The sequence below is a fragment of the Nyctereutes procyonoides genome, unplaced genomic scaffold (assembly GCF_905146905.1).
Source record: "Nyctereutes procyonoides isolate TBG_1078 unplaced genomic scaffold, NYPRO_anot_genome, whole genome shotgun sequence".
Taxonomy (NCBI): domain Eukaryota; kingdom Metazoa; phylum Chordata; class Mammalia; order Carnivora; family Canidae; genus Nyctereutes; species Nyctereutes procyonoides.
In genome coordinates, this window is record NW_026575043.1 from 47,955,758 (window position 1) to 47,978,224 (window position 22,467).

Genomic DNA, 22,467 nt, shown 5'->3' on the forward strand with positions numbered 1-22,467 from the left:
AAAACTCACTGTCATATAGTGGGTCCTCACTGGATTTTACATAATTCTGGAAGGATATTTTCTGTGGTGAGGGTTTGGCCTTCTGCCTTGCCTTTTTTTGTGTGTAAATTTGAGTAAGGTGTATTGACCGGTTGACTGGGTTAAAGTAGTACATGTCAATTGGGGGTGATTTTGCCCACCAGGAGATATTTCACAATATCTGGAGACAGTTGGGATTGTCAACTGAGGCTGGAGGAGTGGAGTACTGTTACTGGCATTTAGAGGGTAGAGACCAGGAATGCCATTCAGAATCCTACAATATAGGAAGACAGCCTCACAGCAAGAATTATCTAGCCCCAAATGTCTGCAGTGTGGAGGTTGAGAGACCTTGGGTCAGAGAGAACCACCTTGAATTCTGTATCCACTTCCCCAGCATACACACTCATTGTTTCGTAGTTTGCTGAAATTTTCTTTGTGGGCTTGGTCTTCACAGGTTTCCGAGACACTAAAACGTTTTGCGGGGAAGGTGACAACGGCCAGTGTGAAGGAACGGAGAGAAATCCTCAGTGAACTGGGGAAATGTGTTGCCAGAAAAGGTATTTGTTTTCTATCCATGTGGCCAAGAGACAATTCCATTTCAAAGTGAATTGTGCTCTCTGTGTAGAACCATGGCTGCTGCTTCCCTTGCCATATTTGCTTGTTGTCCTGCGCATTGAAACAGTTGGCTTGGGATCCCTGGGTGGCTCAGCAGTTGAGCATCTGCTTTTGGCTCAGGGTATGATCCCAGGGTCTGGGATCGAGTCCCACATTGGGTTCCCTGTAGGGAGCCTGCTTCTCCCTCTGCCTGTGTCTCTGCCTCTCTCTCTCCGTGTCTCTCATGAATAAGTAAGATAAGATAAGATAAGATAAGGAAGGAAGGAAGGAAAAGAGAAAGAGAAAGAGAAAGAGGAAAAAAAAGAAAAAAGAAAAAAGAAAAAACAGTTGGCTTAGCAGAGAGTTGATCCATTTAGGTACCAAAGGTTTTTTTTACCGTTTTCACCATTTTGATTGGAAATATTTCTAAAAGATACTAGGAATCTTATGTAATTTACTAGAAGCAAAAACATTTTCTTTATGACTTGGGGCACCATTTTTCCCAGGCTGTGTTCCATGGAAGTCAGCAAGATGGTAATAGGGGATTGACCAGTAAAGATTACAAGGTCAGGGTTGCTTGGGTGGCTCAGTGGTTGAGTGTCTGCCTTTGGCTCCCAGGATTCATGATCCCAGAATTCTGGGATCAAGTCCCACATGGGGGTAGCATGCTTCTCCTTCTGCCTATGTTTCTGCCTCTCTCTGTCTCTTATGAATAAATAAATAAAATCTTAAAAAAAAAAAGATTTCAAGGTCAGATAAGTTTGGGAAATGTCAACATTTTCTACTTCCCTCTGGGAGATTCACAGCATATTCCAGGAAGATATTCTAATTTTATTAAGCTTTTTTTAATCCAGTGCTTTCCTTGAACCTCTTTTTTTTTTTTTTCCCCTGAAAGCCTGTTCAGGGTTGGGGGAACACATTTTGAGAAATTCTGAGCACATGTGGTTATCATGACTCTGTTCCGTAACTGAGGTCTATCCCTACATTCAGTTGGGATGTGTAAGACTAGTGTGCCTTCATATAGCACCGTTAACTATACTGGAACTGAAAAAAAAAAAAAAAGACTAGTTTGCTTTCATCCAATAAATCCTAATTAGCTTTTGAATTACCTTTTGGTGTGTTTTTACTGTATAGCATTGATTATCAAAGCGTGGTCCCTGGACTAGCAGCATCACCATCACATCAGAACTTGTTTGAGATCCGGATTCTTGACTCTATCCCAGAAACTCAGATTTAGAAACCATGGGGGCAGCGCCCAGCATCTGTGTTTCAGCAAGCCCTCTAAGTGATTCCTGTGTTTGCTGAAGTCTGAGCATCATGGCCTTGTAGAGTTGGGTCTCCCTGTCCCCCAGCTTTCACTTCTTGTTAGTAAAGAGCCTGCTTCACCCAATCGCTCATTTGCTGCTTCTGATTCACTGTTGCCTGGTTACATACCCAAGCATTTTATTTTATTTTATTTATTATTTATTCATGAGAGACCCAGAGAGAGAGGGGCGGGGGCAGAGGGAAAAGTAAGCTCCATGCAGGGACCCCAATATGGGACTTGATCCCAGGACTCCAGAATCACGCTCTGGGCCAAAGGCAGGCGCTAAACTGCTGAGCCACCCAGGCGTCCCATACCCAAGGCTTTTAAAGTTGCATGTAAATTTGGTACATTCCTGTTTGTCAGCTTCAAAGAGAGTCTCCTCTGCATTAATACTTTAATGTATGAGTTTTATGGCACCTTCAAAAGTTTCTCTCGTCACCTTTCATAACAGAGTTGTAGTTAGAAAAGGCTGCTATGTGACAAGGTACTGGCTGTACACACCTTCCAAGCCTTAGTGGTTGACCCTCCTGCTATGTAACTGCTGAATACTACATTTTTCCCATCTTATGGAGGAAGGCATTTGACACACAGGTGAAGTTTATGAACCATTCAAGACTTTTTCAGGGTGATTTTACTCATTAGCCACCCTGAAGTTCTGCCATTCAGGGTGAATAATACTTGTTAGTTGTTTATTTTTTAAAGATTTTATTTATTCATTCATTCATTCATTCATGAGAGACAGAGAGAAAGAGAGGCAGAGACATAGGCAGAGGGAGAAGCAGGCTCCCTATGGGGAGCCTCATGTGGGACTCGATCCTGGGATCATGCCCGGAGCCCCAGGCAGATGCTCAGCCACTGAGCCACCCAGGCATCCCATGTAAGATGTTTAGTCACCTTTGATGTGCACGTTGATGGTGGAAAGTTAACTATCCCACATGAAATCTTTAGTTCTCAATTTTCTAATTTTCTGAGTCTAATGAGGAGGTATTGCACAGTGATAATCATTCTGGCCTCTCCTTCATTTGGAGTAGTAGATAACGAAGTGAGTCCGTGTGACCCGGTTCAAGTTCCTTAACTTGTCTGAGCCTGTCTCCTTGGTTTGAACATCGAGATTGCTATAGTACCTCCCCCACAGGGTTAGTGTGAGGAGTAAATGAGAACACGTGTGGATGGCACTTAACACTGTGCCTGGCTCTGGTGAGCACCCAGTGTATGTTAGCTCTCGGCCACACCGGTTTCTGGTCCCCATCTCTCTTTTCGTTGGTCACTGAAGTAGCCACGAGTCCAGGGGAATGAGTCCAGGGGAATAGCGTCTGACAGGCAGAAGTGGCCACAGGTTAGTTTTCCATTACTGACCCCTGTCGTTCCAGCCAGAGTATCTCTTTTCATGTGGCTGGCCTGCTCGGGTTCCTAGGCCTCCGTTCTTCATCTTGAGGTGGCCTCAGTTATATATCATATACCCATCATAGAGGGATTAGGTGAGGAACCATGTGTCAATGCTTAGGGCAGGATCTGGCATTTTGCACTTTGAGAGTACTAATTAAGTCTTCCTTCTCTTCCTCCTCATGTGTCCTGATGGCCATCATTGCATCTTGCCTCTGCACTTGTGCTCCTGTGGTTAGCACCACTCAGCGAGTACATTTTTCTCTTGCCATTTTTCTATAGCTTACGGATCTATTAGGCTAAACTTATGTTCTTAGAACCTTCAGAAGCCACTCCAGTTAGAGGTGCTCTGCCCTTCTCTGATCCCTCAGAGCACTTTAATTTTGTCCTATTTTTAGAAACGTTTTGTTAGAAGAAACACAAGGAGTTCACATACCATAAGCAAACAGCCAACTGAGGCTTCACAAACTAGACAAACCTGTGTAACCAGCACCCAGGTCTAAGCAGCAGAATAGTCCTTGTGCCCCAGAAGTGCCACTTGCCCAGATGTTAGGTTTTTGAGGCCACTGTATCCCCTTAGTTTCGTTCGTGTAATGGGTATCTACCTGAGAGCCTTTTTAAATTTTTAATTTATTTATTAGAGAGAGAGTGAGGGCGTGGGGGAGCAAGTGAGGGTAGGAGCAGAGAGAGAGGAACAAGCAGACTCTTTACTGAGTAGGGAACCTGGCATGGTGCTTGATCTCACAACCCTGAGATTACTACCTGAGCTGAAACCAAGAGACGGACACTTAACCGGCTGTGCCACTTAGGCACCCCCGAGAGTCTTTTCCTGGAGTCCGATTTTGCTGTGGATTTTTCTTCCAGGGAATTCCCTCTCTAACCTACAGGAAGTGTCTGATGGGGAGGAGATCATGTCTGGTAGAATGCCTGGCTCAAGCAGGTGTTCATGAAGTAGCTTGTATTGACTACTCTGTGTGTGATCTTTGGTTTCAGATCTGCCAGAGGGAGCAGTGAAAGGGCTCTGCAAATTATTCTGCTTGACTCTGCACCGGTACAGGTGAGTCTCAATTGAAGGCCCTGTGCCCACAGCCCTTTGTGCAAAGAGGTGGTGCAGGAGAGCTGTTAAGAGTCCAGGTTTTGGAGCTGTGTCACATCTTAGCTATTGGATCCTGGGCAAGTTACTCAACTTCCCTGTGCCTCTGTTTTCCTCATCTGCAGAATGGGGGTGGTACTGTTACCCACCCTCAGGTGGTAGTTGGTAAGTGTAGAGCTTCCAGAACAGTGTCTGCTACGTCATGAGTCTGTATGCTGTCAACAGGCATGCATGCACTTGGCCCAGTTTTGAGGTCCATAAGTCAGTGTTCCATAAATGTATTGCCCTCACAGCCTTGATGGCTCCTTTGCCCTTATTAGCTGCCTCCAGAACTCCAGAAGGAGGTAGATTTCTCTAGTTATTTCTTAATCCCATCCTCTGTGATCCACTGGAATACAGTACAATCCAGTCTTCCAGAGAAAGATCAGCACTCAGCCTAAGCCACCTTGTCCCTGCCCCCCAGTGTTCACCTTTTCCTTTCTTTCTTTTCCTTAGAGATGCAGCCTCCCGCCGGGCCCTGCAGGCAGCCATCCAGCAGTTGGCAGAGGCCCAGCCAGAAGCCACTGCTAAGAATCTTCTGCATTCTCTGCAGTCTTCAGGCATTGGCTCCAAAGCTGGTGCCCCCAGGTAAGAGAGAAAGGTACGGCCTACTGGGGCTTGCTGGAGTCCTGTTCGGGAGAAGCTGGTGCAGATGAGCTGCGCCGAGCAGGTGTGAGCATGTCTCTCTTTCCTCTCTGAAACTTTGGCGCCAGCAGTCCACCCATTGCGATAGGAGGAGCCAGGATGTCAGGCCCAGTGCACAAACCACTTTCCCAAGGAACAGGGTTGAGAAACCAGTGGAAGTGAGGCCATTTTGAGGGGAACCGTATACCCGTTGGACACAATATGGGAAACCATCTTTTTGTTTCTATAGTTGTGAGCTCTAAGAGGTGGGAATTTGGCTAATGAGGCTTGCATGCCTCGTCATGAGTTGTTACAGATGACTTATTAGGAGCCAGTTTCAAGTTCTGTCCAGTTGTAGGTCAAGGGAGAGTCCTATATACCAGGCAGAGCCTTGTGTTGAGCATTTGTCCTCAAGATGGAGGGTGCTGCCCTGCACTTACCTTCTGCCTCCCCTCCCCTCTACAGTAAGAGTAGTGGCTCTGCTGCCTTGCTGGCCCTGTCCTGGACCTGCCTACTGGTGCACATTGTCTTTCCCTCAAGAGCCAAGCGGCAAGGAGACATCTGGAACAAACTGGTAGGTTCCCTAGGTCTTTGGAGTAGTGACGGTCAGCTCTCTGCATAGAGTTAGTACTTGTTTAAGCACCTTCTTTGGCCAATGGCTCTTCTTCGTGCTGGGTGACTTAGCACTGTGAATTGTCCCGAGGTATGTGACTTCAGTGGATTGAGCATGGGTGTAACATCATTACACCCATCTGGTTATCACATATGTTGAGCTTTTGTCAAGCATGGTACTAGGTTCCGAGAGTCCACTGATGAGCAAAAGAAAGGCAGTTCCTGCCTTCATGGCATATGTGGAAGACTTGACAGGCCAGAGCAGGGAAGACAGCAAGAAAGCAAGTCAATCAGAAAATATAATAATGTAAATAATTTTTTTTTTCTGGTTAATCATTCCTTTCCCTGTATTTGGATTTCAGTGTTGAACTGGCTAATGGAATGGAATTCTTGCCATGTGTTTTGGTCCTTTAATTCTCTCCTCTTGTTCTGTGCCTCTTTCTTCCACATTCCCTGCCTTGCCTATCTACATATCTGCTAATCAGAGATGGTCCAATAGGCCAGGTCAGGAGGTTGTTTTGAATATCTAGATGTGCTTAGTAGAGGGCAAGAGGAATGGTCTTACAGTTCATTAAAAAGGAGCCTGAGGTATGGCTCTGATTCTCAGTCATTATATTTGGCTGTATATGTAACTTCTGAGCCTGCTTCCCGTGTCTGCAAAGTGGGAAAAAGTGCTACCTACCCCATCTACCTCCATGAGTTGTTATGAAGAGGGGCTCAAGACGAAGTGTGAAAGGGCCATGGAAATGTACAGAGGGCTGTGCAGGTGAATGAGGAGTGGCACTAGAAAACTGTAACGCCTCTCCCGAAGTAGCCTACTAGTAGGAAACAGTGACGGTCCTGTCCCTGGGAGCTTACCTAGCACGCCTCTGGGGATGACCATGGTGTGGCCATCAGTGATGACTGAAGGATAAGAACACTGAAACCTGGCAGGTAATAGATATTGGAATTGGACCCCCTTCAGAGTGTGGGTTTCATTGCTACCAAGGCCTCTTTGTAAGATGCTTTATCATGGTTCCCTCATTGAAGATATTTCCAGTGATCTCTTAAAGTCATTATCCCAGGTAAGTAAGTATGCTTGTGGGTTAGTGAGGGGCAGGGATCATCCCTGGAGTGTTGTGTTTATGGTACAAAACACATCAGGGGCATGAGACCATGTTTGTTTTTCCTGTCTTGAATCTGGGTTTTTCCTTTACATGTTGCCAGTGTTGACCTCAACTATACACATAGTTGTATAGGTTGTATAGGTTGAAATGCATTCAGTTACTCAAGTATCTGTTGAGGGCCTCTACGTGCTGGCCCCTGTTCTAGGAGCTGGGGCAAAGCTGGGAACAAGAGGACCTTGCCCTCTTGGAGCTTACACCTTCTTCTTTTTAATTTTTTAAAAAATTTATTTATTTATGATAGTCACAGAGAGAGAGAGAGGCAGAGACATAGGCAGAGGGAGAAGCAGGCTCCATGCACCGGGAGCCCGATATGGGATTCGATCCTGGGTCTCCAAGATCGCGCCCTGAGCCAAAGGCAGGCACCAAACCGCTGTGCCACCCAGGGATCCCTTTTTTTAAAATTTTTTTTTTAATTTATCCTTATTCTTTTTTAAAGAGTTTATTTATTCATGAGAGACACAGAGAGAGGCAGAGACACAGCCAGAGGGAGAAGCAGGTTCTCTGTGGGGAGCCTGATGTAGGACTCAATCTCAGGACCCCGGGATCACTACCTGAGCCAAAGGCAGATGCTCAACCACTGAATACCCAGGCGCCCCTTTACACCTCTTTTTTAAAGAATTTCTTGTAAGATTTACTTATTTATTTGTGAGTGAGACAGAGAGAGAGCGCACACATGTGGGGAGGAGCAGATGGGGAAAGTAAGGGACAAGTAGACTCTGCTGAGTGTGGAACCCAAGGTGGGGCTTGATCTCAAGACCCTGAGATTGTGACCTGAGGTGAAACCAAGAGTTGGGTATTCAGCTGACTAAGCCACCCTTGTGCCCCAGAGTTTCTCATTCTTGATTTATGATCCTGAGTGGTTGTCCTGCAGTATATGTAACAAGTACCCTGCTGATGACTATTTATGTTATCTACAATTTTTTATTGTAAGCAAATGCTACAGTGAAAAAACTTGTACATCTGTCATTTTGTATACATGCAAATGGAGCACAGCAGACTTCCTAAGCATACCCTTTGTCTCAGGGTGGCCAGTCACATTGCTCGCCAGTCACCGTGGGTGTTTGTGATATAGAAAGTCTCTAGGATTTTTTTTTTTAAGATTTTATTTATTTATTCATGAGAGACAGAGAGAGAGAGAGAGGCAGGTAGAGACACAGGCAGAGGGAGAAGCAGGCTGCATGCAGAGAACTCGACGTGGGACTCGATCCTGGGTCTCCAGGATTAGGCCTTGGCCTGAAGGCGGTGCTAAACCGCTGAGCCACCCGGGCTGCCCATCTCTAGGATTTTTAAGTTGAGCACCGATAATGTGTTTCACTCTGGATCGAACAGTGATCTCCACACAGGCTAGGATCATCCTATTGGATCCCTTCACTTCTATATTTCAAGTGCCTAGTTTAGTGCCTGCCATTTAGTCAATATTCAGCAAGTATTTGTGGAATTAATAAAGGAAGAGTTAAGGCAGGTATGAAACAGGGTGCTTATCCTTTTCCTGAATGGCACTTACTTCACTGGAATTATATATTCATTTGTGTGTTTTATTTTGTGGTATCTTTTTCTCCCTCTGAACTATATGGTGCATGAAAGTAGAGCCCATGTCCGTCTCTTTCTCCATGTGTTTTCACTGTGTGACTCATAGGTGCTCTGTGTATATTTATTAATAAAGTGCTTGAGTGAAGATGTAATTCTGGGATAGGGCCAAGTGTCGGGGGGTGGAGGGAAGAGGATCGGGCTGGAGTTGAGTGATGAAGGTCTTGGGCAGAGCCTGAGGGCCACGGGACCTCCATTCGCATTTCATGTCCTGACTCCAGCCTCTCCCTGTCCTGACAGGTGGAGGTGCAGTGCCTGCTCCTGGTGGAGGTGCTGGGTGGCTCCCACAGGCACGCCGTGGATGGTGCTGTGAAGAAGCTCAGCAAACTGTGGAAAGAGGTGACAGGAGGCATAGAGGGTGGTGGGCATCGCTTCTTCTGTGCCACCCCTGCTGCCATGTGATAATAACACCTGTTTTATACTTTCCTCTTCAGAACCCTGGACTGGTGGAACAGTACTTGTCAGCCATTCTCAGCCTAGAACCCAACCAGAACTATGCAGGCATGCTGGGGCTGCTGGTGCAGTTCTGCACGAGCCACAAGGAGATGGATGTGGTCAACAGACACAAGGCAGGTGGACTTGCTGGGGGCAAAGAGGGGGAGCTTGCTTTGCTCTGGTGGCCCCAGCTCCTGTCCTCATCTGGAGCTCGTTGGTTGTCTCATATGAAACCCTGGCCTTTTCTCCATGATACCTGAAGTTTTTGGAGCCAGAAAGTTTTCCCTCCAGCTCTGGCTTGGGGAGAATCCTGGCAATTATTGGGATGATAATTTGCCTGTTCATGCAGTGATTTATTCTCCTGCAGCTGAGCAGCTGCCATGTGCCAAGCACTATGCTAGCTTGTTTGGGTTGCAGCAGGGATCCAGGGAGCTGTGATCCCTGCCCTCGGGGAGTTGCATATGAGGAGTCTGCCATCAGACAGATAGTCATCTAATTACAAATGTGATAAGTGCTTCAAAGAAAAAGGGCAGGGATCCCTAGGTGGCGCAGCGGTTTGGCCCCTGCCTTTGGCCCAGGGCGCGATCCTGGAGACCCGGGATCGAATCCCACGTCAGGCTCCCGGTGCATGGAGCCTGCTTCTCCCTCTGCCTGTGTCTCTGCCTCTCTCTCTCTCTCTGTGACTATCATAAATAATAAATAAAAAATTTAAAAAAAATTAAAAAAAGAAAAAGAAAAAGGGCAGGAAGCAGTACTACTGTGTATTGGGGGACCTGACAGAGGCCATGTGTTGGGGGCATAGCTCTTATGAAGGAACTTAAAAGGTGAATAGTATTAGCAAGGTCAGGATGTGAGGAGGGGTATGTTGGGCAGAGAAAGCAGCCCATAAGAAGCTAGGCAGGGGAGGCGACTGGGGCTGGAGAGATGTGAGAGGCAGCCTGGCAGCCAGGCCAAGGACTTTGGACTGAATCCAAGCAGCTCTGGAAAGCTGTGGAAGGTTTTAAAATGATGAGTGGCATGATTAGTTGGCCCTCTGTGTGTGACACTGAAATTTGGGCACTGATTTGTATTTTGTTTCTGTATGTATGTATTTTATTTATTTTTTACTGATTTGTAATTTTCAGAGGCACTCCCACAAAAAGGATCTTTTAGGCCAGCGATGAGATGCTCAGAATGTTGGTCTAAATAGTCTTTGTATTCTCTAGAGTGCCCTGCTGGATTTTTATATGAAGAACATCCTGATGAGCAAAGTAAAGCCTCCGAAGTATCTGTTGGTGAGTGAGAGGTGGACCTTAGCTGGACAAGCTAAATCCAATTTAAATTCTGATTCAAAGCTATCCTTTATTCTTTGTTCCCATGAGGTCTGGATGCCTGACTCCTTTCTCTTTGTAGGATAACTGTGCCCCTCTGCTCCGATACATGTCCCACTCGGAATTTAAGGATCTGATACTGCCCACCATACAGAAGTCCTTACTTAGGAGTCCAGAGAATGTTATTGAAAGTAGGTCACTGCCAGACAGGTTGGTGGAAGGGAGATGCGTTGACTGATGAGCTGCTTCTCTGATACTTGGCAGCAGAAGTGGTGTGGGTGGGGTGAAGTATGTATTCACTTTGTTCCTCATTGGGACCTTGGGAGAGAGATCAGGGACCCTTTTGAGAATATGTTGAAAGTCATGGGCCCTTTTGCTAAAAGGATGCACAAAAGTATATCTGCTTAGGATACTGCAAACAATTTTAGAGATCCAAGAACTTTCTGGAAACCAGGTTAAGAACCTCTGCTCTACACAATTTGAACTTGGTGTGGAGGTGGCACTTGAAACTGTAGGAATGGGCAGCCCAGGTGGCTCAGCAATTTAGTGCTGCCTGCAGTCCAGGGCATGATTCTGGAGTCCCAGGATCGAGTTCCACATCAGGCTCCCTGCATGGAGCCTGCTTCTCCCTCTGCCTGTGTCTCTCTCTCTCTGTTTCTCGCTCTCTCTTTCTCTCTGTGTCTCTCATGAATAAATAAAACCTTAAAAAAAAAAAAAAGAAAGAAACTGTAGGAACAAAGGTGTGACCATTCACATGACCATATGGATATGAAGAGGGGTCTGGGTTCTTTGTGACCAGACAGCAGGCCTTACAGCATAGGAGTGTAGGGTAGAAATGGGCATTTATATCTGAGACAGACATGTTGTGTACTTTCTGTCCTCCTTAGCTATTTCCAGTCTGCTGGCATCAGTGACTCTGGATCTCAGCCAGTATGCCTTGGACATTGTGAAAGGACTGGCTAGTGAGTACTGTGACCCCTCTCCAGCTCCTAGAGTGGCACCTTGGGTTTTGGTTGTATTTTCCTAATTATTTTAGGAAAAAGGGCAGGGGACAGCTCAGTTTAGAAAGAAACTACATTTGCACAGTTTCTCGAGATCCTTATAAGGAGAACACTGCTGGGATGGGAGAATGGGGAACGTGGAAAAGACAGAAATGAAAGCCTAGATGCTCAGTTCTTGGCGGCTTCTGAGCTGTAGCTCTCTGTGTCCAGGTCAGCTGAAGTCCAACAGTCCCCGCCTGATGGATGAAGCCGTGTTGGCGCTGCGGAACCTGGCCCGCCAGTGCAGTGACTCTTCGGCGACAGAAGCCCTGACCAGGCACCTGTTTGCTATCCTTGGCGGTGAGTAAGCCTTCCTGGCCATGGGGATGACTGAGGTGTGGGTGCCGGGACCTGCCTGGGACTTGGGGCTCCAAGTCTGTGTGTGTTGAAGCCGTGTGGCCAAGGGAACACTTGCATTAGGATGTGGACATGTGAAGTGAACAGAAGCATGTGCTGGGCAGTGAATACAGGGGTGATCTCAGGGTTTTGTTTTGTTTTGTTTTTAATTTAAGTGTGGACGTTATTGTATGTATGAAGGGAAAAGCTAGAGGGAAATACATCAAATTGTTCATAGTGTCTTTGGGTAGTGGGCACGTGGGTGATTTTTAAATATTTTTATGTTTTTTGTTTCTCAGATTTTCTGTAAGAATTTACTGCTGTTTTAGTCAGAAAAAAATCTAGTGAATGTTATTTTAAATCCAGCTTCAAATAAAAATAAATAAATAAATAAATAAATAAATAAATAAATAAATAAATAAATAAATAAATCCAGCATCATTAAAGAAAGGCTGCTTCTGGAATCAGAAACTGTGTCTTGGTGTCACACACATGATTAATCATCACCCCCTTGGAAAATGTGGCGGATATGAATTTTGAATCTTTACCATCTCTCCTCTCAGGCTCGGAGGGAAAACTGACTATTGTAGCCCAGAAGATCAGCGTCCTCTCAGGTATAGAATCTCTCCTGGGGGTAGCGGTAAGTGAAGAAGTAGATGAGGTGTAACGTACCTACCTGTAAGGCAGGTCCTTCATTGGATTTGGACTCCTGATAGCCCAGCATGCATGGCTCCTAGGACTCTGCTGCCTATCTGTGGGCAGGTGGGACTTGTTTGAGTCCAGCGGGAGGCCTGGTTTTTATAAAAGTCAGGATCATCTTGAGGACGGATTGAGGGAAAGACACTGATGGTCAGAGGAGAGGCATGGCTGCTAGGGAAGTGGGCCTCGGCAAGAAGAATCTCGTGTTTGTGATTTTGTGCTGAGCAGGAAATCCCCTGCCTTCCAGGGATCGGGAGTGTCAGTCATCACGTGGTGTCTGGGCCTTCTAGTCAAGTCTTGAATGGGACTGTGACTGAGCTGTTCATCCCATTCCTCCAGCAAGAAGGTAACTAACTGTGCAGCATGGGGAGGATGCAGTTTAGACCTGCTCCAACTCATTTTCACATTCAGAGCAGCCATGAACCCCTTCTCACAGCAAAACTCCCCTGAAGCATTACTGCTTCTTCCCCCTTGTACTCCTGCTTGCTATGGGGCACTGCTGGCAGCAATTGGACGTGGGCCTGAGATGTTGAACTGACCAGACTTCTACTTCTTGCCTTAGTTCACGAAGGCACCTTGGTGCATGCCGTCTCTGTCCTGGCTCTCTGGTGTAACCGGTTTACCACGGAAGTGCCCAAGAAGCTCACCGAATGGTTTAAGAAAGCCTTCAGCCTTAAGACCTCCACCTCTGCAGTGAGGCATGCCTACTTGCAGTGCATGTTGGCCTGCTTCCGAGGTGAGATGCCTCCCCTGCAGGGGTGACTGAGTCTTCTGGGCATCCTCACCATCCCAGGCCTTCCCTTGGTGGCCCAGCTTACTTGGCATCACTTCTCTTTGAGTTTCGAGCAGCATCGGGCTTAGTCATCCATAAAGCCTGGAATCAGTGCCCAATCTTCACAACCGACTCCAGCTTCTCTACTTTATCAGACCTTTGAGTCACAAAGCTTTATTTGGAGAGGGTCTGGAACTAGATTGTGTCACTATATTATCTGAGGTCATGGGGAAGTAATTGATTGCAAGAGGCCTGATTCAAAAGGACCAGCTTCATAGAAACTTGACTTTTGACTTACTAAAAACCAACCACTGCCCTTTCTTCAGGTTGACAAACCTGTCATTTGAGTGTGGGCATCCACCTCTTTGCTAAGCAAAGCTAGAGGAAACTTTCCAATCTGCTTAGGAACTTGATCTCCACCTTTGAGATAGGCTTGTACTTCTTTAAAAAAAAGAGAAAAGAAAAGAAAGTACACTTCTGATGAACTGTGTTTAAAGAAACATCTAAGAGAGTCCAGAACTGCTGATTCCACAGAAGGGTATCCCTTCTCTACAGTGCCTGTTTGCCAATTTGCAGTTCTGCTGCATTGATCAATCTTGATTTTTAGATTGAGTGCTAGATAGCAGAGACTTGGTTTAAACTAGGCTCTTCAGTTTGAGATGTTTCTGCTTGATGCTTTTAAAATATGCATGGTATAAAATAAGCCTTTAAATATTTTTTGGTTTCAAATCCATGACCTCATCCAAATGAAATATGTTTACTAGTTAAGAAAACATGGATTTAGCTATAGTTTTAATAGATTTCCAAAATATTTTTTCAGTTATTAAGTGGGTTTAGTTTGTAGGTCAGCAGATTTGTTCTGGTTTTGGAATTTGGGTCGGGAACTTGTCTGGTACTGGGGAAGAGCCCCAGACAGAAATTGGTAGGTGTGCAGTGCCCCTGGCTCTCCCTGAACCAGCTGTTTGGCCTTGGGCATCTTTTTTAACTTCTTTTGGTCTGTTTTCTTACGTACCAAGTGAACAGCTGGACTATTGGATTTGTAAGGATCCTTCTAGCTGTAACATGGTTGGTTCTAGTTCTCCTACTTCACAGCATTTGACAAGGTGAAGCATTTTAGTCAACCAATTCAGACGTGAATGGATAACTCCTTTCTTGAGTAAGCTTGTCACCCCTGATAGTGTTTTGTAAGGTGCTAGTCCTCTCTCCACAGGTGACACACTATTGCAGGCCTTGGACTTGCTGCCTCTGCTCATCCAGACAGTGGAGAAGGCAGCCTCCCAAAGCACTCAGGTTCCCACTGTCACCGAAGGGGTCGCTGCAGCCTTGCTGCTCTCGAAGCTTTCTGTGGCTGACTCACAGGCTGGTAAGGGTCTGGACTTGTTCCCCGTGGTAGCAGATGAGGCTTCATTCAGAGTCCCCGGGAGGATTGTTTTGATGTTTAGAATTTGACAGGATTGGTGTGGTCACTACCACACTGCCTCGGCCATGGTGCCCCTTGTCATCTGCAGGGATGAGCCTCAGGGTCACACTTGGACGTGGGAATATAGCTAGGGGACTCTTGTCACTGTCCTCCTTTGCTCTGTTGCTCTAGTGCTCTAGGATGGGAGTTTGTATATAATCCCCAGACTGGCCTGGGTTTAGTATAGTGGGGCATTTTTTAATTGACTATACCTTTCTAGGGAGTAACTTGAAAAGCTTCCCCTTAGCTAATCTTCTAGCCCTAAGTTCCCATCTCTGGCTAGTATTACCACTTCCTGTCCAGAAACAGTCAATATGTAATCAACCAACACCAGGTAGTGTTCTGTGTATATGCCATATTAAGTACTGAACACTCCTTGGACAAGAGTTCTGGTCAGTGCAACCCAAAGAGCTGTCTCTTTCTTTCAGTGGCCACCTGGTATTCTATGTCTGCTTTAGTCATACTCTGCCTGCACATGGACGTGAACTTACTTCCATGGTTGGAAGTGGAGTTCAGCTCTGGTCATGTTTCATCAGGTGCCAATGCAGGGAGGCAAAGATGAACATGACCAGGCTTTAATTTTAAGCTGCTTTACTCCAGTGGGAGAAAGGAGATGCAAAAATATGTCTGTAGTCATAAGACAATATACGGCCTTAGGGCAGTTTTGAAGGAGGGATTGCTCTTAGTTTAGGTGTTGGCTATCACGAAAGGCTTCATGGAGGGAGCATTTGGACGAGGGCCCTGAAGGCTAGGAAGGATTTCACCAACTGGAAGGGAACAGCCCAGGATGCATTCAGACTAGCGTTTAGGATGGGGAAGGCACCATGTGTGAACATCAAGTATTGCAGCCTGCCACCTGGAGTAGGTGGGAATTCCAGGTGGGAAATGCTTGCCTGGTCTCCTGTAGGCAGCAGAGAACCACTGAAAGTTTATATATAGGCAATGATACCGGAAGGATGGGTTAGTTTGCAGGACTGGGAGGGGAGACAGTTAGTCTAGGAGTGATGTATACATGCTGGGGGAGCCCTACTGCCTACTGCAGAAGAGGGTCTGTCAATGCAGCTGGCCCCAGTATCTTCAGGCAGGAGGGTACCAGCCGTGATGGGTGGAGTGAGCTATATCAGGGTGACCTTTTGTTTCTTGCAGAGGCCAAACTCAGTGGTTTCTGGCAGCTGATTGTAGATGAAAAGAAGCAGATTTTCACTTCTGAGAAATTTTTGCTCATGGCTTCAGAGGATGGTGAGTTACTTAGTTGAACGTACTTGAACTTGAGATTGGGCCTGAGTCCCTCTGGTGGGTCTTCAGTCAGCTTGGCAGTCAGCTCTGCAAAAACCCGGGTCAGAGTGCTGTGGTCAGCTACTGTGTCATAGGCTGCTGTGGGAATGAACACACATGGAACGCACACGCATTGTGTGGCATGGAAGCTGAGAAGTGGGGGAGTGGGTAGATTTGTGGAAATAGCACTAATGGTTGCGGGGCTGCGATGTTAGGTGTAATTACAGCTGATTGGGTAATTGGTGCTGTCTTGGAGGTTTTCTTATATTACAAGACAGCTGAAAAGCTCTGGTGGAGTGTGGCTGGCTGCACTCCCCCCACTAGGAGACACAAAACTACTGGTTTCTCTCCTGGCAGAGAAGGAACAGTTGATCTTTAAGTGTATGTTTAAAATTCTAGGTTGCCTTAGGGGTGTCTGCTGCTAATCGGTGATTTGAAAAGTCTTTTGACTCACAAATCACAACATCCTATTAATGAACTAAAACTGTTAGTCACTTCCTGATATAGAAAAAAAAAATAGTTCTTGTATAGGAAATACAGTCATATAATTCAAAGAATAAAAGATCCAAGAAGGCCTATGTTGAAAATCATACCCCCGCTTTGATCTCTGGCCACCTAGTATCCCTGGCCATGGATAACCAGTTGTATTAGCTTCTTTGTATCCTTAGTATTTTATAATTCATACCAGCAGATAACTTTTTGTGTTAGTTCTTTACCTTTTTTTACACAAATGGTAATATGCCTGCTATATGCATTGTAGATTTGGCAATCATTCTACTTCAGTATGCATATGTCCTCATCTTTTCTTTTTTTTTGGAACTGCATAGTAATTTTAAATTAATTAGAATAAAGTGTATGTTTTTCATTAGTCCAAAATACATTGTCAGCAAAAAAGGAACTTCAGATGAGCTGTAATTTTACATGCAGTGTTAATCACATGTACATTTTAGTGTTCATTCTTCAGGACTTTCCAGTTCTTTTTGGATGTATTCTATATATGTTTTTTAAGATTTTACTTATTTATTTGAGGAGGAGTGTGCACGCATGGGGTGAGAGCAGAGGGAGAGGGAGAGAGAGAGAGAAGCTCCAGCAGACTCCCTGCTGGGTGTGGAGCTCTAGATGGGGCTTGACCTCATGACCCTGAGATCACGATCTGAGTGAAACACTTAACACTTAACCGGCTGAGCCACCCAGGTGCTCTAGATGTGTTCTATGATTTAAAAACCCTTCCAGGGGGATCCCTGGGTGGCTCAGCAGTTTAGTGCCTGCCTTTGGCCCAGGGCATGATCCTGGAGTCCTGGGATCGAGTCCCGTGTCGGGCTCCCGGCATGGAGCCTGCTTCTCCCTCCTCCTGTGTCTCTGCCTCTCTCTCTATGTCTATCATAAATAAATAAAATGAAATAAATAAATCTTTAAAAAATAAAATAAAAACACTTCCAGGGCAGCCCTTGTGGCTTAGCGGTTTAGCTCCGCCTTCAGTCTGGGGTGTGATCCTGGGGACCCGGGATTGAGTCCCGTGTAGGCTCCCTGCATGGAGCCTGCTTCTCCCTCTGCCTGTGTCTCTTCCTCTCTCTCTCTGTGTCTCTCATGAATAAATAAATAAATAAAAATCTTAAAAAAAAATAAATAAAAACCCTTCCACTGTTTGTCTCCCTTCCTAGCCCTGTGTACCGTGTTACAGTTGACGGAGAGGCTTTTCCTTGACCACCCACATAGATTCACAGGCAACAAAGTTCAGTACGTGAAATTTGTTTACCTTTCCTCTTGGGTCAAGTGGGGCAAACCGTGGCAAAAGCCTGCGGAATAGTGGTGTGTGCAGGGTGGGAGGGCTGGCTGTGGAGAGCCCCACGCTCACCCTCCCCAGGATGCTGTATTCTTGTGCTTGCAGGCAGTACTACCGGGCTCTGGTGGCCGTGCTCCTGAGCCGCACCTGGCGCGTGCGCAGGCAAGCCCAGCACACAGTCCGGAAGCTGCTGTCCTCTCTTGGGGGCTTTAAACTGGCATTCGGGCTTCTGGAGGAGCTGAAGGCTGTCCTCAGTTCTCATAAGGTGAGGGTATCTGAGGTCCAGAACTAGGGCTTGCTGACACGGTTAGCTAATCACCCCAGTTATATTGAGGGAGTTTGGCTGGTCTCTTCCTGGGCTATTCTCACTCAGATATCATGTGATGCCAGAATCTTCTGCCCTGCCCTTGAGCTCTGATAACATCTTGTTTCACAGAATTCCTTTTTTTTTTTCCCCTGAGGTGCTTTTCTTTCTTCACATGTGTTGTGACATGTAGTTCAACCTTTTTATTCTTGAGTAATGAAATAACACTTTGTTTTTGAAGCACTTAATGATTTTTAGAGCATTTGCTATCCATTCTTTCCTTTGTTTTTTTTTCACCTTGCTATTAAAAGGCAGATAGACTACATACACTTACTCTCTATGAGTTGTCCAGGGTTCTGGCAGCTGAAATGACTTGGCAGGGGTCTCCCAGTCAGTGGGTGGCAGAAGTGACCCCAAAGACCTGGTCCCTTTTCATTGTTCCCTAATCGCTCTTGAGGGATGTGGGCCAGTGACAGACTTGTGGTCTCTGACTGGGTCTCCTGGACCAGCTTCTGTGGCTGCTTTTCCCCCCATGGGCTTCTTAGGTACCAAGTCACATGTGTTTCCTCCTTCCAGGCACATCTCCCAGCCTGTGGGGAGCCAGGCATCAGCCTCCACTCTAGTGGGAGCTCCCGAGAACAGCATGTGTGAAAGGCAGCTGTGTTCCTGGCATCTGTGTCCCTTGTGTCCCCAGCTAGCACAGGGCTCTGCACAGCAGTCTCATGAGTTGTTTCCTTATAGGTGCTACCCTTAGAGGCTCTGGTGACAGATGCTGGGGAGGTAACTGAGGCAGGCAGGGCCTACATACCCCCGAGGGTCCTGCAGGAAGCTCTTTGTGTCATCTCCGGGGTGCCAGGACTGGAGGGTGACGTCACCAACACCGAGCAGCTGGCCCAGGAGATGCTGATCATCTCACACCACCCGTCATTAGGTTTGTGCCAGGGGCACTTGCAGGAGGGCCGGGGACTCTATTGGGCAGGATAAGGGCAGGCCAGGCAAGAGGCCTCAAATTGCTCCACTTCCCTGCAGTGGCAGTGCAGTCAGGACTCTGGCCAGCGCTCCTTACCAGGATGAAGATTGACCTAGAAGCTTTCATCACCAGGCACCTGGATCAGATCATCCCTAGGATCACCACACAGAGTCCCCTGAACCAGGTGACTGGCATGTGACTAATTTTGGCCTCAGGTTCAGAGTGTCAGAGGGAGGCTTCAATGAAATAGGTGCAGGTGTTGTAAAATGTGGTCTTGGAACTCTTGGGTTGCAAGTGACAGAAAATGCAAAGTGGTTTAAGCATAAGGAGGGGCTTCCTGCTGCTTCTGACTGCTGAGTCACAGGGTATGACTGGCCCCCATGATGCTGGCTATAGAACGCTATAGGTGGTGTCTCTCTTGCTTTCCTTCTCTTTGTCTCTGGCATCTGTGTCTCCTCTCTGCTCTCCATAAGGGGGGCTCTATTCTCCAGCAGTCTCCTCCTCTCTGGTAGTGGGACAGCTGACACTTCCAGGCTTACAGCTCGTACCCCATCAGCTGCAGTGGAAAAAGCTTGCATTTTCCAGTCATTTCAACTGGCATGGGGGCTCACTACCCTCATTGACCTGGCTTGGGCCCTGTGCTATTTCTGAGCCTGTCCTTTTGGTCAAAGTCACATGCCCACCTCTGGAAAAGGTAGGAGCAGTTCCACCTGCACCACAGAGATTGAGAGTAGAGGGGTAGTATGAAACCCAGTCAGGATGCTGGTGCCACAAGCTGGGAAATGCTTGGGGAGAAGGCAGGCACACACTGCAGCTGTCTACTCTGGCGGGCAGTGCTCAGAATAAGCAGGGGCAAGAAGAGGAGCCTGTAGCTGGGAGCATTAGGCATGGTAGGACCCCTCTCCAGTGCCAGCCTATGGCATACCCCGACTGAGTTGGTGTTTGTCTGACAGTCTTCCATGAATGCCATGGGCTCCCTCTCCATCCTGTCCCCGGACCGGGTCCTCCCACAGCTCATTAGCACCATCACTGCTTCCGTCCAGAACCCTGCACTCCGCCAGGTGACACGGGAAGAGTTTGCCATTATGCAGACCCCTGCCGGGGAGCTGTATGACAAATCTATTATCCAGAGGTGAGTCCCCATTCGTGGATTCAGTTGCCCTAAGCCTTGGTTTTCTTACCTGTAAGAGGAAGAGGTGTCTTTTATAGGGTTAAGGAATAAATGGAATAAATCAAATCGCTTATTCGTTATCGGACAAGTATTGCTCTGTTCCAGGCACATGCTTAAGCCTGGGATACAAGAGCATGTCAAGTATCTAGCACTTTGCTGGTGCATGCAACTTCAAAGCCAGCTGAGGTTTCACTGCTGGCAGGAGACAGGAGGACCTATTGGCTGTTTGGAGCTGGCTGATCTCCTGCTTTGATGTTTCAGTGCCCAGCAGGACAGTATAAAGAAGGCCAACATGAAGCGAGAGAATAAAGCTTATTCCTTCAAGGAGCAGATCATCGAGCTGGAGCTCAAGGAGGTAAGTGCAAAGAAGGGTGACGTGAGGTAGCTGCTGAGCTTGGTGGCCTCAGCCTGGCGACTTTCTGTGCTTCGTGTATATAGTTCCCTGGGGTCATCCTGAGGTCCATGCATACTCTTCTGACCCCTCCACCAGTCCTGGGTTCCCCTACCAATGGAGGTGCTCAGTAAATGCTTGTTTAATGAATGAGTGATTTCTTGGCCTTTTCCAGGCTGCAGCTTATCCTGGGGGAGAGCATCTGTTGGAGGGATGCTAAGGTTTAGATTCTGAAGCCGCATGATTAGCATACCATTTCCAGCACATTGAGGGACTTCTCATTTTTCTCACATATAAAAGGCTCTTCTTGCCTTTGTCAATTGAGAATCCAGTAAGAAATTACTTCTCTACTACTGTCTCCATCCTCTGGAAACCAGGTGGCTGTGGACTCTGTGGGAGGTCGGGGAGGCCATATGGTGGTTTGTAGGCCCAGGTCATAGACTTACAGCCGGCTTGGTGCCAGTTGGACTGATCTTGCCCTGCTCTGTGGTAGGCAGGGAGGTCTATTCTGGGAGATGGAATTGGTTTGCTCGTTGCCTTTAGGAGATAAAGAAGAAGAAAGGCATAAAAGAGGAAGTGCAGCTGACCAGTAAGCAGAAGGAGATGCTGCAGGCCCAGCTGGACAAGGAGGCACAGATCCGGAGGCGGCTGCAAGAGGTGAGGGGCTGCTGCCACCACAGGCTGAGCTTGCTCCTCACTGTCTGGAGCAGGCCCTGCTGACCTGCCTACTGGGCCAACTCTGCTTGCAGCTGGACGGTGAGCTGGAGGTGGCGTTGGGCCTGCTGGACACCATCCTGGCCAAGAACCCATCTGGCCTGACCCAGTATATTCCAGTTTTGGTCGACTCTTTCCTGCCTTTGTTGAAATCTCCCCTGGCTGCTCCCAGGATCAAGAACCCTTTCCTGTCCTTGGCTGCCTGCGTCATGCCCCCTAGGCTCAAGGCTTTGGGTCAGTTCTTGTTTGCTGGTTTTGGGCATGGCCCTGGGCAGGTTGGGAGGGGGGCAGGAGGTGCACCTGAGTGCTTATGGGGAGTAGGGAATGGTCTAGGCATCGACTTCTGTGCCCATCTGGAAGCAGTCTTGGAACCCCAGGCTGCAGATCCCTAGGAGCCACATAGAGCTGCCTCCTCCCTCATGTTTCATATCTGCTGTGCCTTTACTCTGAGTACGAAGTTTTAGATACTAATCAGTGTGATCTGTCTGTAAGTTTTCAAACTAAGGAGTCAGAAATTAAGTGGTAACGGGGTTGGTTTGGTACCATGTGGTCAGTTGGTGCAGCCTAGAGCTCCTGAGCAGCCCCACCTCAGTGATGGGAGGTCCCTGTGGCCCTTAGCGTTTGGTTAACTACGGAGATACACAGACCAGGTGGGGCAGCCGGGCACTGCGATGGCCTCACTTTGGTGGGGTAATGGCCTTAAGCAGACTTCATAGCTTGAAGGGTATGTTCCTAGGTATGAGGCTAGAATCTGGGAACAGTTCAGAGTGGAAAAATTAGTTGGTACTTATGGAGCCTCCTGAAACTGTTACTGACTGGCTGGGCTTATTACATGGAAGATGGGAGCTCCAGGTGACAAGTAGAGCTTATACCCTTAGCTAAACAACCCTGGGTGGCTCATACTTTTAACTTCTTAGCATAAGGACAGTTCCTGCCTGCCTACCTGCACCCTCCCCCCCCCGCCCCACAATGCTGTCATGAAGATGAAATGAGATATTAGGTTGAGGACGTTTTGGCATAGCAGAATTAATTCCTTTAAGTCAGAGAGATGAGGCATCTCTGCTTGGGGGTCCCTGGTTTGTGCCCGGGCCAGAGTCTGTGTCCTTGCATTGGTCATCCCCTTTGGGTTCCTTCTCTTGGACACAGGCACTTTGGTGAGCCATGTGACTCTACGCTTGCTGAAGCCAGAGTGTGCCCTGGATAAGTCATGGTGCCAGGAAGAGCTGTCGGTGGCTGTGAAGAGGGCAGTGACCCTGCTGCATAGCCACACCATCACCAGCAGGGTGGGCAAGGGTGAGCCAGGTAAGGAACAGGGCAAGTAAAGGCAGTGTGTGTGCTCATTCAAGCCTGTGAGTCTCAGTGTCCCCCCAGGGCTTTCTGAGGCTG

At 47.3% G+C, this 22,467-nt stretch overlaps 1 protein-coding gene across 1 annotated transcript in view; it reads left to right on the plus strand.

Moving 5' to 3' along the window:
- GCN1 (GCN1 activator of EIF2AK4) overlaps nucleotides 1-22,467 on the plus strand; it is a 60,040-nt gene that overhangs the window by 5,264 nt on the left and 32,309 nt on the right. Inside the window, exons 2-25 of the mRNA XM_055322413.1 lie at nucleotides 473-575; nucleotides 4,295-4,358; nucleotides 4,890-5,021; nucleotides 5,523-5,631; nucleotides 8,663-8,761; nucleotides 8,857-8,991; nucleotides 10,063-10,131; nucleotides 10,250-10,358; nucleotides 11,055-11,129; nucleotides 11,379-11,507; nucleotides 12,107-12,157; nucleotides 12,490-12,588; nucleotides 12,805-12,978; nucleotides 14,225-14,377; nucleotides 15,620-15,712; nucleotides 17,410-17,485; nucleotides 17,637-17,796; nucleotides 18,577-18,766; nucleotides 18,865-18,989; nucleotides 19,759-19,937; nucleotides 20,238-20,331; nucleotides 20,911-21,024; nucleotides 21,117-21,315; nucleotides 22,228-22,383. Of these exons, the coding sequence (XP_055178388.1) occupies nucleotides 473-575; nucleotides 4,295-4,358; nucleotides 4,890-5,021; nucleotides 5,523-5,631; nucleotides 8,663-8,761; nucleotides 8,857-8,991; nucleotides 10,063-10,131; nucleotides 10,250-10,358; nucleotides 11,055-11,129; nucleotides 11,379-11,507; nucleotides 12,107-12,157; nucleotides 12,490-12,588; nucleotides 12,805-12,978; nucleotides 14,225-14,377; nucleotides 15,620-15,712; nucleotides 17,410-17,485; nucleotides 17,637-17,796; nucleotides 18,577-18,766; nucleotides 18,865-18,989; nucleotides 19,759-19,937; nucleotides 20,238-20,331; nucleotides 20,911-21,024; nucleotides 21,117-21,315; nucleotides 22,228-22,383 (2,887 nt within the window). The remainder of the gene's footprint in view (nucleotides 1-472; nucleotides 576-4,294; nucleotides 4,359-4,889; nucleotides 5,022-5,522; nucleotides 5,632-8,662; nucleotides 8,762-8,856; nucleotides 8,992-10,062; nucleotides 10,132-10,249; nucleotides 10,359-11,054; nucleotides 11,130-11,378; nucleotides 11,508-12,106; nucleotides 12,158-12,489; nucleotides 12,589-12,804; nucleotides 12,979-14,224; nucleotides 14,378-15,619; nucleotides 15,713-17,409; nucleotides 17,486-17,636; nucleotides 17,797-18,576; nucleotides 18,767-18,864; nucleotides 18,990-19,758; nucleotides 19,938-20,237; nucleotides 20,332-20,910; nucleotides 21,025-21,116; nucleotides 21,316-22,227; nucleotides 22,384-22,467) is intronic.